Here is a 15,826-nt window from a genome sequence, read left to right as displayed (position 1 = left end):
GAACCAGATGTTGAGTTTGTTGCAGGATCATTTTGACAGTGTCAGGTGAGTTTTTTGATAGCCTTTTAAACTCTTGTGATTTCCTTCCCTGTAGTCGATGTGCCATCTGATGAGGCATGTCCATGCTTCTGGCACACCATGGAAGGTTAAGCAAACACACCATATTTTATGACCAAAAGTGTTTGACCCTGAACTGATGCATGACTTTGTGGACCGTTTATGTATCTGTTCATGATAAGATCCAGTCTATGACTAATAAGATTGATTCAGCGTTAGCACGAGGAGCGCATTATCTTTATGGATATGGGCATGATTTAAAGTTCGGTGCTCTGAAAGGCCAAGTCTACAGTCTTAAATGGCTGCTTTACCTCATAAATGCCTTGCTAAAGCAGCTATACACTTACTTTCCCATGCATTCCATGTATTTGAAAGTTGTGCATATGCGTGTAAGTGTTTGCTATCATGAAATAAAAATCCTCCAGACTTTGGAAAAAAAGATATTGATGCCTATTTCGGTGTCTTTAATGTGCTCCCCCCTGGGATTCCACTTTGTGCCTTCTCTGGACACTTTAAAATGTTCTCACTCAGAAAGTGAAGCTTGTTATCCTCCAGATAAATATAGTTTATGATTCCGTTCACTGTGTGGTAGAAGCCATGTGGAACCGGGACAGACTTGGACTTCAATTTTCATGCTCTTGCAAATCTTCCTTATCCAGCTGAAGAGTTCTCCAGAATGTTATATGTTTCTTTTTTATGGGGAAGAAAGCTGAAATTCATCAGGCCGAGTCATTAATACGAGTTCTGGATTGTAAAAGTGTTAGCACGTTGTCACACAGGGATTCAAGATACATATTGTACCTTAAAAAGAAAAGATGAAAAACTTATTTTCATTTTGTACTTAGAGAGCGAGTGAATTTGTGGGACGTTTTGAAGAAGTGAAGAAAAAAGCTGTTCAAATGCTCAGTTCACAAATCATAAAATATGTCTGTACATACAGAAAGACACATTCTCTGTGGCTGATGCTTTTCCTTTTCTCTCTCTTTCTCTCTTCATTTCTTTTTCCTCCTCAGGTGTAGCAGAACCCAGCCATGCCGATAACAAGTAAAGGGTCAAGGCGGAGGGCGTGGGTCAGCGGTCCCTGTGTGTGTCCAAGCCTCTGGCGGCGGAAGCCACTCTATTATTTCTGCATCGTCCTTGTTCTTGTTCAGTCCAAAACTGTCCTTGGAGCACTTGAACTCCAGCTGGATGAAGAGCAGCCAGCAGGGACTATTGTTGGGGACATCAGTGCTGGGTTGCCACCAGGTGAAAGTGCCAGCCTTTACTTTATCTCTGACCATGAAGGCACCGGCGTTGGCAATGATCTCAACATTGATGAAACCACAGGAATCATTACCACTGCGCAGCGTCTGGACCGTGAGCAGAGGGACCACTATAGCTTTATCGCAGTGACCATGACGGGAACCACAATTGAGGTGTCAATCACCGTAAATGACATCAACGACCATGCGCCCGTGTTCCCCAAAAAGAAAGCTGCACTCAAGATCCCTGAGCACACAGCAGTTGGGACTAGGTTTTCCCTGGAGCCTGCAACAGATGCAGACAAGGACCAGCTGACCACCCAAGGCTATGCGATTAAAGAGGGAAATGTAGGCCAGGCATTCAAACTGGAGACCAAGCGAGCTGCCAACAAAGTGCTGTATCTAGACCTTGTTGTGAATGGACTGCTGGACAGGGAGAAACGCTCATCCTACAGCCTTGTTCTGGAGGCCTTTGACGGGGGTTCACCAAGAAGGATGGGATCCATGACTCTGGAGGTGACCGTGACCGACATCAACGATCATGCACCGGTCTTCAATCAGAGCAGATACCATGCCATTATCTCCGAGAGTCTCCCACAAGGCAGTAGCATCCTACAGGTTAGCTTGAGTCTCGTCTGTGTGCAGAAAGTGACTCTTACTACAATAGAACAATTCAATGTTTGTAAATCCAAATGCTTGAATTGATTTTAATTCCAGTATTTGACTTTCTAATATTTGCAGGTGTTTGCAGCAGATGAGGATGAGGGCGATAACGGTCTTGTACTTTATGAGATCAACCGGCGCCAGAGTGATCCCGACCGCTACTTTGTCATGGATGTCAAGTCTGGAATCATCACTCTGAACAGGCCCCTGGATTATGAACTGAAGAGAGTTCATGAACTGGTGGTCCAGGCCAGAGATAATGCCAGCCACCCTGAGGTATGACCATTCATTGCAATACTTTTGAGTTATAGAGTGCCAATGAGAGAGAGAGGACTAATGCTTGTACTGTGTGCTTAAAACTCTTGCTTTCTGAAAGATAGCGCTGATGGATTCTTAGCTTTTGAAAAGTAAAACAAAGGTATAAGCAACACAACTTTATTTGAACACTAAGTAACATTACTCTTTCCCCATTTTCCTAGGTGACCAATGCATTTGTGACCATTCATGTCCGTGACTTCAATGACAACCAGCCCACCATGACCATCATCTTCCTCAGTGAGGATGGCTCTCCTAGGATCTCTGAAGGGGCCCAACCAGGCCAGTACGTAGCTCGAATATCTGTCACCGACCCAGACTACGGAGAGTACGCCAACGTGAATGTGTCCCTCGAGGGGGGCGATGGGAAGTTTGCTCTCACGACCAAGGACAGCATCATCTATCTCATATATGTGGACCAGGTCTTAGACAGAGAGGAGCGGGATTCGTATGACCTCAGGGTGATGGCCACAGACTCCGGCACACCTCCCCTCAGAGCGGAGTCATCCTTCACCATCCAGGTGACTGATGTGAATGACAACCCCCCTCTGTTCGACCAGCAGGCCTACAGACAGACTATTCCTGAGGTTGTGTACCCGGGCTCCTTTGTTCTTCAGGTCACTGCCAGGGACAAGGACCAGGGCCCCAATGGAGACATCAAATACAGCCTCCTCAAGGGCAAGAACTCGCACTCTGATTGGTTTTCCATTGACCCAGACACAGGGATAATTACCACGGCCATGGCTCTGGATTTCGAATCAGAGCCGGCACCGAGTGTGACTGTGGTTGCGACGGATAGCGGCCGGCCGCCACTTTCATCCACAGCAAAGGTGGACATAGTCCTGCAGGATGTTAACGACAACACACCTGTGTTCTCCAGCAGCTTCTACAATGCATCCATCAAGGAGAACACTCCAGCTGGGACCTGCTTCTTAGAGGTAAGAGAAAGCCAAATGAAATATTCTCTCCAGCATTCGTTCCCCCTCTTTCATCCAGCACTCATCCCCTCTAATATCCTTTATCTCATAGGGGAACTGCTGTTCCTAATTCTCTTGAAGCTCAGTCTTACAGCGTGTTGGCCACAACACTATTGTCCTACTTATGCAGCCAAGTATTCACTGTCTCCCCTGTACTCCCATCCCTGTCTTTACTCTCTCTTTTCTCTTACACCCTCACTCTGAGCCCTCCCTGATTACCCCCCCTTGGCAAAAGCACGATAGATGCATCAACATAAACGAGGCCTGGAAATTAAAGCCATGTCTGAGGTGCAAAGCTGCCTCAAAGCCCTTCTGCTTTTAGAAAAGGATGGTGCACTTGGATAAAAGTGATGCATTGTGATATGATTCATAAAAAAAAAAAGTGGGCCTTGAGCAGAGAAGCCGTTCAGTGTGTCCGTTGAGAGAGGGAAAGGATTTATAAACGTATGAGAAAAATGAAACAGACAGAGGCAGGCAGGGAGGGAGAGTTCACCTGCATTCCTGAAGCTACTGTGAGGAGATTTACTCTCCGCTGCCATGTCCTTTCTCTCACCTCCTAATGGTTGTCATGGTAACCAAGCCATCGGCATAGGGGTGAGGCATGGGTATCGCGGCAGTATCTCACGGCTGTCTCGCTTTTATCTGGATTCCTGAAGCTCTTATGTGCGAGGAGGACGTCTCTCGAGAAATGAAAAAAAATGGACGGCTGGCTGTTTGTCTTCCAGCGAGGTCGTCACTTGGCATCATGCACTGTTTAGACCAACTGTGTTTTACAGGTTTGGTGTTGTGCCTCTGCTGTGAAGTGGATAAAATGAGAATTAGAAGCATTTCTGCTTCTCTGCATTTTTAAGGAAAATGGACTACTAGAACTGAAAGGGGCAGCAGTTGAATTAAAATGCTTTGAACTCCTTATCAAACAAGGAAAATGGAATTGAATGAATAGCTTTTTGAGACGTGACATGTTTTTGGTATCATGGCCGGTTGGTTTTATTAGAAACTAGCACATGGGCATACTCATTAGCAAAAATACAAGACAAGGAACCAGGGCGTAAAATGAACTTATTACCTCGTCTGCCATTGGCTAGTGACCTCCAAAAATGTACCGGCCAAAAATATTTTTCACTGGCCAAATACAAAATCATGCCTTATTTGATTTAAAATAATTACCATACGTTTTTATTATGAAAATCCAACTTAAGCACCACTTAAAGAATAGAGTTATGTACAGATACAATTAGATATTTCTATTTTATTAGGTTATACTTCATTTCAAGGTGACTGCTGCACAGTGGTGGTTCTGGGGAGGGGTCAACAGGGGCCAGTGCCCCATGAAAACTGAACCTGGAGCCCCCCTCTGCCGCCCCCCCCCCCCCCCCCCCCCCCCCCCCCCCCCCCACACACACACCAAAATAATATTATATGTTACAGGCGGAACACATACGTGTGGCACTTGGTTCCAGTCCCTTAGAGCGCTAAGGGACTCATGTTGAGTGTAAACAGCCAAACAGCTGCTGTCAGTCTGCATTTTGATAAAGTACACAGTATTATATACTGTATGTCTAGTATAAAGGGATGCACTGATGTTTTGCCTTTTAGTTCTCAGCCGGTCCTCGCCCTTCTCAGTCTCTTTTTTCTGGGTTGAATGTGTCCCGCTGACAACACCCTTGGCCCCAGCCTGGCCCCCCCAGTAAAATTGGTCTAGAACCGCCACTGCTGCTGCATCATCATGTATTAGAAATATTCAAAAGTGCTGCCTGTTTGTCCGTCTGTTCCTCTTCTTGATCGTCTCCTGCCTCTTTGTTTATCCTTTTTGTATGTGGTGGCTTCACGCCGGGAATGTGTCGCCACATCTTCCTCGAAACGCTCTTCCCGCTGTGCTTCTTCAAGCAAAGGGAATGAATAGAACTCCAGTAGCTGACGTCACGCCGTTCACAACGTACCAAATCACAACACAAGTACAGCGCGACACGAGGGTCAAAATAGCCTGACAGTCAGCAGAAATGGGCAAAAGTATGAAAACAAAACCTCACATGCAATACAAAATGTTCCATCGGCCCCTGGCGGGTGTGTGTTTTTGTTTTACACGCCAAACTAATTTTTTACCCGCCATTGGGGCTTGGCGGGTGTTCATTTTACGCCCTGCAAGGGACGGAAGGCAAGATACAGAAATCAAGTGATTTGAAATAAAAATAAAGGAGAAGAGAGATGGGTTAGGATGTAGAAGGGTTTTAAAAAGAGTAGATAAATATAGCCTTGCATGATTCACTTCTGAGCTGTCTCTACAATCATAGATGCAGCCTGTCCATTTGTGAATTATTGAACCTTGTAATTTGCTTCTAATTAGGCCGCTCTGTTGAATCATTATCAGCCTCAACCAACTCAATCAACCCCCAGGACCTCCATTCCAGTGGTTGCAACTGTTGTAATCAACTGTTGTCGTTCTTCTAATCCTCGCCGGCAGTTATTCTGGCACTAGGTGCGAGCGTAATCCCATGCCAGACATCACGGGTGGTTTTTCCAGTGTGCTAGAGTGAGTGAATAAGGCTTGATTTGCTCATTCCGGCACGTTCCTCAAGGCTCGCTCGAACTGGGCCAAGATTCTCAGGGCGCGAGTCTCCCCGCAGGGACTGTGATTTGCAGGATAATTGTAGTTGGAGTAAACTCTTTCTCTCCGGCCAGTGGAATATGTGGCCACTCCGATAGGACACACACACTCAGTAATGGAGTTAGACCTGACATCATAGCCTATTAATGGGTGTCGTAGCAGATTTTTCTCTGTTTTCTCCAATTGCTTGCCAACCAACTGTCGAGAGTGTGTAGTATTAGGTGTTTACTCCGTCATGATAGTGACAAAGTGAGGAGTATGGTCAGCAGGCCTAGCGCACATTTTTGTATGATGTTATTTGGCATGAAAATCAGGTTCCAGGGTTTTGTCATGTTCCCAACAGGGCGAGACGGAGGCTGAGCGTTCTCAGAATTGTACCAATATTTACAATAGATAACAATCTCTACTTGGCTTTGGAAGTTATTACACCGGCCTGGCTGGCTCAGTTTGAATTTTGGATACTTTGTGTGCAAAAAAAAAAGGGCAAATGAAGACAGCTAATCTCTAAATAAGGGAATAAAATACCAGAGAAGCAATAGGACACGTGAGCACGTAAGGTAAGGAGTATTTATTTTCTCTTCGCTGCCAAAACATATCCTGCAGAAGTTCAAGTTTTCCTCTTTTCTATCTTATTCTTTCCTCCAGTTTTCCTTTCTTTAGATTTTTCTGTAACATCTCTTTTGCTTTTCTTGCATTCTGGTCACACACATGCACATGCAGCAGTGTGCAGGAAGTCTCTTATCAGTCCAGCTACTGTAGTAATCTGTAATGCACTGCACTGTTTATGTAGCCGCGACACAAAGGAGTTATTTATTTCTTGGTTTCCTTGCTTTCCTCTACCTCCGCTTCCTTAAAGTGTTTCCCATGCAAGAGAGGTTATGGTGCATTTGTGTGTGTGCGCACACATCCATTTGAGTCAGGTTGTTATCCTGTGAAGGTGGAGATCATGAGAACTGCGTGAACTGTGGCCTGTGATGAAAAGTGGAGAGCATATTTAGTAATGGAGCATTTTCATTGTTTAAAGATCTTGTTCAGAAGTTGCTGAAGTCATTTGATGTGTGGGAGCTTGTTTGATTTAGTTGTTGTGATTACTTTAGTTTTGTTGTTCTTTTTGAGTGTCTAAGCATATTTTCCTTCCTGTGTGGGTTGTGCACTGCAGAGTGTCTTCCAACCCAGTCACAAGGTCAAATCAGGCACGACCTAGCCGCAGGGAGGTCACTGCAGATCTTACAAGCCAATACTTTAATACAGCACCAGTGTACAGTATCTCTCTGCAGAGATAGAGATGAGCTGTTCACTAGAAACAGCAAACCATTTTTTTTTTTACATGTGTGGGTATGTGTGCGTGCCTATATGTCATCCATCTGTGTATGTGTACTTGTGTACACAATTGAAGCCATGAAACTTGCTTTCAGCAGGTGATGAATCTCCCTTGTGATGTTCAGCATGTGGTTTCCTGGTCAAGCCTGTTAAACAACAGTCAATCATCCTGACAGACCGACAGATGTGCTCACCTGGGAGTTGTACAGAGACATTGGGAACAGCTTGGCAATGCAGCACAACAGCGCACTGTACTACACTGTAGGTTGGTGAAGTACAGTTTGGCATTGTGCTTTAGAAATGAATAATGTGAGGAAAGAGGGGAATATCCTGATGATTCAGGATCTATTTTTACACACTTTGTTGCGTTAAGAGCTGCTCTCCAGAAGGGGAGGCATAGAGAAGGGATGGGCATCACTCTAGTCTGATCTGATGATTCAGATTTGAACAATTTTGAATAAAACTTATTGCACTTTTTTTTCCTTTGTGCTATAAATTGAAAATCATACAATCATCTCAACTCAACTCTTGAAGATTTTTCTTGTAGTCTATTTGTGATGGGTCCAGCCTTCTAACAGTGGCTTTGACTGGACAAGTTGGACCTTCATTGTGTAGGTTGCAGGTCTAGACACTCAAAGTAAACCCTCCGTGGGACACCTGTCCTGTTAACGTTCAGTTTGTATGGTAGTAGCTTTAAACAGCACAGAGACAAGGTGCTGCTGGTTGTGGGCATGTGTATAACCGAGCATCTGTGTTAAGTTTTATGCTGGCTATCTTCAATGCAGCAGCTACACATGTTATTCCAACAACTGTCCCTGATGTTTCCTTCTTATTTTGCTACCTAATGGGATTAGCATTCTTCTTTTATTGTTCATGCAATCAGCAAATAGCTTTTAGATGCTTTACAGCCATGGTCTGGTGGATGTTCATCATTACAAACAGACACCAGTAAACACAATGGAAAAATGCACGTTTAAAGTAAGATGAGAAAATAGTTGCATGAACTTTTCCTTGTTTATGAATTAATGAGCACTCAAAGATTCAAGAATCGTTGCTCATCCCTAGCGTAAACTGTAGACAGTATATCCCTGAAAGACAACTACTTATATACTACTACTGTTACTACTATTCTAATGCAATTCAGATATAAAGTTGGCAGTTTTGCCAATACAGCTCATTTTGTAGAGCAGGTGCCCCATGTACAGAAGCCGAAGCCCTCGACATGCTGGTTGGATCAATTCCCATTCCAGGTTCCAGTTCCAATTTTATGCATGTCATCCCCAACTCTCTCCCTACATTTCTTCTCTCTCTCTCAAGCTGTCCTACCCAATGAAGTCTAAAACCCCTCACACTTATATAAATAAATAAATAATAAATAGATCAATAAAGGTCTGATCTGACACTTGTTCAAGAGTGTTTCAGGAGTATTGAGATAAATGGTTCACCCTCTGGGGAGCATGAATTTTGCAATATTCTTATTTAAATAGATCACCATGTAGGGCCCACTGCTCCTCACAGTGAATGAAATGTAAATATGCATATTATTCCTGAGGCATTTTTTCCTGCATCAAACCACAGGTCAAGGGGAATTTCTGACTGGATAGTGATGTTTTCATTCCAGGCTAACAAGTTAGATGAGACTTCTCTTACTCTAGAGCTCACTGTTGGATAGAAAGACAGACTATCCGCCCACTGAGAGACCTTTTTGGTATTCAGGTTTAAAAAAAAAAAAAAAGAGGAAAAACTCACAGAAGAACTCGTGAGTGTGGTGTGAAGGTGACTGAAATAGAGCAAAAACATGCGGGAGACAGGTTTCTTTTGACAGGTGGAGTTAGTCCTCCTGAACTTCCTGCAAAACCGCTTAAATAAACACAGCCCCTCTGCCTGTCAGAGCAATCAGCCCCTTCTGAGTTGAAGTCCAAAGTCTGGAACCCCGTGGCTTAACTCTGTGTAGCACTATAAGGAAAGACTGATCATATTTAAAACAAACACACACGTGCACACGAAGGCTAATCACATTTGATAAACCAATAGAAACAGACATAAGGTGACCCAATGATAACAGGAAGGTGTTCAGCTTAAAGTTCCTCTAATACCTGACCAGTGTCTCAGCTGGTGTTGTGGTCAATTGTGCTCCGTAGAAATCAGAGCTTGATCTGAATAAAAGCCTTTATCTGAGCTTTCATGCTCTCCTTCAGCCCAGACGCACACACGCTGTATTTTTTATTAAGCTTGAAATTGTGCGGGGGAAATTAAATTTATCGTCTGCTTGACGTCTTCCCTCCTGCTTGTTCTCCTACAATGGCAGCTGTGCTTTGATACGGCCCTGCTCTGTTGAAACTTAATCTTGTATGTTTTAATTAATCTGTCAGTGTGTTTAATTTGCGACGATCAATAAAAGGCAGGAGAAAGGCTGCAGGTTGGAACGATCACTGTCACAGCATGAGCCTCAGTCGCACCAAACAGGTGATCGTCGATGACAAATGGTTGGGTTCACACACAAACAGACACCAGGGAGATTGAAAATTTGGGCGAATCGTTTCATGCTGTTAACAGCTGGCCCCCGTTCTGACACGCTTACTCTCTCTCAGGTTCTGTATTTCAGTCTCTCGCTCTCTCGCTGAATCACACACCTCTCAGCTGCCGGGGATGATGACAGGACGAGTGTGAAGAGGGATCAGGATGATGTGTCTGCTATGTGAACTATTCTCATAACATCCATCAACACTCAATACGAATTCATCACCTGTTAGCTCCGATGCCATGAATAAAAAAGACATCTTGGTTTGTCGCTCATGCCCAAAATGTTCTACATTGTTTGGTGGACTAAAGTTGTTAAGTTAATGATTTGTTTCTTTCTTAAGATGTCTGTTTGTGAGTTGCTTAAAATCAAGTACTTTCATGATATGAGCCACTACTTTAAGTCATATTGTAGCACGGTTTGCCAGCCAGTTGGTCTCTTGGTCCACCATTTTTGGTCCAAACTACACACTCAACAATTGCTGGATTGTTTTACGTGAAATTTTCCACCGACTGGGACGACGTTGGCTTAGCGGTTATAGCTTACACCACATATACAGAGGCTATGTACCTCATTGCTGCAGTGGTTTGACTCCTGACCTTCCCCCTCTCTCTGCTCCCCACATTTCCTGTCTCTCTTCAGCTGTCCTATCCAATAAAGGCAAAGAAATACCAAAATATAACCTTACAATATATAAATGGATATATTTTATATATATTTCCACTGACATTCATCGGAGGATAAAAACTTTGACTAAGAAGCTCGCTTAATTACCCTTTCTGGCTAACATAAGCCTAGCATTTGCTGATTGTCACTTCAAGTACTGAAATCACATTATGACACAAGAAAGAAAGACATGCACTTAGGGAGAGATGTCAGAGTTAGGATGCTGCCATCAACCAGCGCACCCCGAGCAGTTGGGGGTTCTGTGCCTTGCTCAAGGGCACCTCGGCAGTGCCCAGGCAAGTGAACCAGCACCTCTCCAGATACCAGTCCACTTGCCAAACTTCGTCCATACTGGGACTCGAACCAGCCAAGCCCTATGGACTGAGCTACTGCCGCCCCCAATAACTGTGAATAAGAAAAATAACAGCCCTTTTAAGTTTTTAAAAACGATTACCAAATGTTAACGTCGTAGCATGTGAACCTAAATTGTTGAACATGGCACTGCAAGCCTTACACCCTCTCAGCGTCACAACTAACCCCTCAAACTTTATCCTTTAACTATTCCTTTATGTCATTTTGTAGTTGCAGTTCTTTAGTGGGGTTTTCTGACTGTGCTGCAAACACATACAGGAGTTGCTCTTTTGTTGTATTATCATCCTGGTAGCCCCAGTAGCCATCTTTGCTTCCCCATGTGGTCTATACAAATGCAGATTGGATTGAAGCTTCTGGATCTTGATAAGTTAAACAAACCCGCCGTTCACTCCAAAACCAGGTGTAGCAAAATCTGCAAAGCCTGAAACTACATAGTCTGTATATCACATTAGTACAAACCCTCTGATTTTCAAACCCAGACTCACTGATCTCCACAATATCTCTCTGCTGAAGTATTTTGAAATAGCTTCTAAATGCTTATCAAACAGACTTCTTCTTTCAAAGTGTTTTTCTGCTCTTTAGCGGGTGTTGGGTCCTGGCCTAGGTTGGGTAAATTATTCCTGTTCCTTTCTTTTTTCCCTCAGAAGCTGTAGTTTGGTTCCATATCACTAGCTGTTGGCATATGCTGTGTTTGAAACCTATCACAGTGCTCATTCATGTGTGATCTGACTGGGCAATGCCTCTGTGGAGAGGATGGCCTTACGCCTCATTAAGCCCAATACTCTGTACCATATGGCAGCGAGGGGTTTTCTTTTCTCACTCTCTTTTCTATTCCATTTCTTCATCTTCCTCATCTGTTAGTCAGTATCATGCTTTCCATTGTTTTTTTTGTCATGTTTCAACGTCACGCCTCATGAGCGAAACATTTAAGGTTCCTACTGACCTCGATTTTAGTTTTCCTCTTTTATTTTGAAGGAATCAATCTTCCATCAGATTGTGAGACCAGCATGGAAAATATCTCTCTATTTTTTTCTGTGTAATTGTTGCTTAGAAGTACGAAGACAAGGAGACACATTTTTTTATTCCATCATGGTGCAGTGTTGTGTTCATAGTCCCAAAAAGCAGACTCCTTTTTAGGTCAGCTACCAATATTATCAATGCCAAAACTTCAATGTTGAAACAACTTACTCAGTCTTGGACTTCATCCAATCACAGGTCCCCAAAGGCCAAGTTCTTACTCTCAGATTTCTTTCTTTTTTTAATCTTTACCAGCAGTCCAGAAGTCTTTTTTTTTTATTGTATGAATCAGAACAAGAACATAAAATTCCATCAAATTTAAGAATTAGAAAACCGCATGCTTCAGCCATTTTCGGTCAATGAATGCTTACACAACTAATTTTCACAATTGTTACAGATTAGTTTTTAACAAGTCCATTAATCATTATATTGTTTCAGCATTTTCTAAATAGACCCAACCACGCAACACTATTGGCTGAGCTCAAATCAAATGTGATGTCACCAGAATTCCTGAATGTCTCGTGATTTGACTTGACAATAACGGATTAAAGTGCAAAGTCATTTGTGATTTGCAAGGTGGACCCATTCACATCGAGCACAGGGTCGAGATAGCTCCTCTTGACTGTCAAACAGGAGATATCAAACAGCTGCAGGCACAGGATCCTCCAAACACAACTCAGACTAAACTGAAGCCACACACACATGCAGAGTTTTTCTGTCTCTTTCCCTCTCCTATCTCTCTATTCCAGCTCTCCTGTTCAGCTTCTGCATTGTGTTTCTTTTCAAACTTATCTGCCGCCCAGACGTCCTCTCTGTCTCTGTCCTGGGCCTCTATTTTGTTACAGTTTGAATCGTTCTCTTAACTCCTACACACACACACACACATTGTAATTGAATGCACACACAAAATTGCTCACGCCCTGCACACGCGAGCGGCAGGTGATCCCGGGGCTCTCCACAGTTCATTCGGTCACGCTAATCTAATTTGGTGACACATTGAGTTAAGTTGGTGTAAATTAGTATGCTTCCTGTGTTTCTCTAGTTTGTGTTTGCTTTGGGAGGGGTGGTGCAGTTTGAACAGCAGGTGGTCAATAAGTTAGGGGTGAAGGGCAGCTAAGGCGCTGGTTTCCCAGTGTATCAGATTCTGTCATTACGCCTTTACAGAGCGATAGAGTCAGATTTGAAGTCAACGTTGGGTGTGACCAAGACAGTTCTCTGGGGTAGCAGAGTTGAATTGATCTCAAATGTGTGAATGATTCATGCTATTTCATTAATTTTTCTTAGTTGTCTTCTTGCAGCACTCTAGGGCACGTTTCAGTCATAGTTTGTGTATTTGTGTGTGTGTGTGTGTGTGTGTTGCAGCAGCAGCAGCAGCAGCAGCAGCCTTGGAGCTTTCATCAAACTTAACTCTCCTCCTCTGGTGTTGCGTCCCGTCCCAACTCTCTCCACTCTATTTATTTTTCCTCTCTGGGGTCAAAGACGGCTCAGACTCTACCGATTATTTGTTTTCCTGAAATGAATCATCCATTTAATCATCTCACTCATCCTCCTCTTCTTGCCTCTCATCTCAGGAACTCAAACCTGGAGCTGAGCGGACAGGAGCAGAGTGGGAAACATCGGTATTCCAGATCGAGTGTTGCGTTTACGGTGCCAAAAGACACATTATTAAACAATGCCGCTGATCTCGCCTGGTCTATATGAGATCACAGTAAAGGCAGCGACTTACAAAGAGGATTTTATATTCAATATGGTCCACATCACGTCTCTCACTCTCTTTACATCTCCCAGATGCATTTCTGTCATGCGTGCACCTCATATTGTCTTTTCTTTAGACTTGAGCTTTTATAAGGATAGTTCTCACCATGAGATGTCTATTAAAGGTTAAAGCAACAGAAGAGAGGGGGGAAAGTTTCCACTCTCCCACAGTGGAATATTTTAAGAGAATTTCTTACTACTTCCCACCTGCAGAATAAAACCCCTGCTATTCCCCTTTTTGCCCTCCTTTTTGATTGCTTTCGGACGGTTTGACTGAGCTCCGCGTATTAGAGTTGTAGGATTCAAGATCAGTCCTGGTCTTTGGACAGATTTCTGAAGGTGCTGGTCTCGTATCAGACTCGAAAGAGTTTTTGCATGGTCTTATCTTGGTCTCTAAGAAAAAGAACGAATTTATGTAAAGGATAGTGAAGACCTGTTCTGTAGGGAAACCACTTTATTACTTGTGTGCTTTCATTCATCAATTTTGAATTTCAAGGATTTCTTGCTAATTGCTTGAAATTCAACCAACAACTTTACCTTTTTCTAATTAGATTTTTTTAACAGTTTTAACTACTTTTTATGGGTATATTCTTAAAAATGCAAATCTTTTAAATCAATTCAAGGAGCGTTTACATTTGTTTTAGTTTGTTGTGCATTGTTTGATTGGCCTTGGTCCTGACTTGGTCTCAGCCCCTCAAAGTCTTGGTCTTTTCTCAGTTTTGACTCTCTCTGGTCTTGGTGAAGTCTTGTGCTGTGTCCCAGTTTAGGGTTACGATCCTTCCAAGAACCAAGCCATCTCAGCCTGCAAAGACCACTCATTCTAAACTAAAATGAGAGCCAGGTCTATGCAAGATTTCCCATTGCTGTCACCAGCTGTTCCAACCCTTCACATAGCGCCGCCTCTTTCTTGCAACAGGTGGCTAGCTGGTTATCTAGCTAACAAAACCACCGTCACGTAACTTAAATATCATCACTATCATTTATAAGATAATTCAAGATTCAAGGCATCTTGTCTTTTTTCAATATATGCAACATTTTTTCCCTGTGATAGGTTGGCGCCTTGTCCAGGGTGTACCCTGCCTTCCGCCCAAATTCAGCTGGGATAGGCTCCAGCCACCCTTAATGGGATAAGCGGTCTAGATAATGGATGGATGGATGGATGGATGGATGGATGGATGGATGGATGGATGGATGGATGGATGGATGGATGGATGGATGGATGGATGGATGGATGGATGGATGGATCATTTTGCTATTCCATCGAATTGCAACCAAATACTAAAACTTAACAGTTTTCTTTTTGCCTCCTTGAGATTCTACTATTTTGTTTGAATTGATGCAAAGAGATTCACAAGATATGCTGGTTATGCAGAGCGACCGATGCACCATTCATGACCCCAAAAGGTTGGATGCATTTGAAGGAACCTTTGAAATGGGAAAGCCATCAATGAAATTTGCCCTTCAAGGTTGCAGCTCCTTGACTGGGACACAGCTTTGGCTTGGTCCTGGTGCCAGTTTCGCTCTTGTTAGATCCTGTACCCTATGTACAGAGATGATAGTCCTCATTGCAGAGTTTTGATTCTGACCTTTGCCCTTCAGCTTTCTCCTCCTGACATTTCCAGTCTCGATTCATTTGTCCTGTTGGATGAAAGCAAACTGGCCCCAAAACTTGGTCTTGTTTTGGCTAGTTTTAACAATATACAAAAGTAAACAGCATTATATTAAAAAAACGGCATCAGAACAGCATAAGGTGATGTGTAATATTGAAATAAATGCATTCAATAGACTAACTGAGTGATATAGATGCTGTTACATTGACTTTAAGGATAAGAACCACAGGGAAGTCAGACTTATTTCCACTGTGGGTCCCGTGCATGTGAGCGTACATGAGTGTTTGTGGTTGCTGGCTGTGGGCTGTCAGACGGGGCTGGAAGGACTACAGGAGTGGAAATAACTTCACTGTTTGCCTGGGCAACTGCTGTGATTTGTTTCAATGAACTGCACAAATCTTGAGCTGCTGTGGGACGAGGAAGAATAAAAGAGTGATGACAACGCAAGGAGAGGTGATCAGAGAGGGGATGAAAATACTGGAACAGCTAAATCAATTGACCAGAGAAAAATGATTATGAACTTGTCCTCCATCCCAAACTTCTGTCTTTCTCCTTTCCGCAAAAAGCAGTCCCATCTTCGGACGTACTCTACGGGTTCCTCTGTTCTGTGGCCCTCTGGACTCAGTGAACCCATCCATGCAGAACAAACTGAATTTTAACTCAACAGGCGGCCTGCAGATTGGGAATAAACCTCAGTGTCTTTTTCC

At 43.4% G+C, this 15,826-nt stretch overlaps 1 protein-coding gene across 1 annotated transcript in view; it reads left to right on the top strand.

Annotated features, from left to right (window-relative positions):
• The first annotated feature begins 1,088 nt into the window (after nt 1-1,088).
• LOC117813174 (protocadherin-16-like) overlaps nt 1,089-15,826 on the top strand; it is an 86,984-nt gene continuing 72,246 nt past the window's right edge. The window contains exons 1-3 of the mRNA XM_034684296.1: nt 1,089-1,916; nt 2,040-2,237; nt 2,441-3,214. Coding sequence (XP_034540187.1) covers nt 1,089-1,916; nt 2,040-2,237; nt 2,441-3,214 — 1,800 coding nt within the window. The remainder of the gene's footprint in view (nt 1,917-2,039; nt 2,238-2,440; nt 3,215-15,826) is intronic.

The sequence above is a fragment of the Notolabrus celidotus genome, chromosome 5 (assembly GCF_009762535.1).
Source record: "Notolabrus celidotus isolate fNotCel1 chromosome 5, fNotCel1.pri, whole genome shotgun sequence".
NCBI classification, from domain to species: Eukaryota; Metazoa; Chordata; class Actinopteri; order Labriformes; family Labridae; genus Notolabrus; species Notolabrus celidotus.
This window is presented reverse-complemented; position numbering and strand designations above follow the sequence as displayed.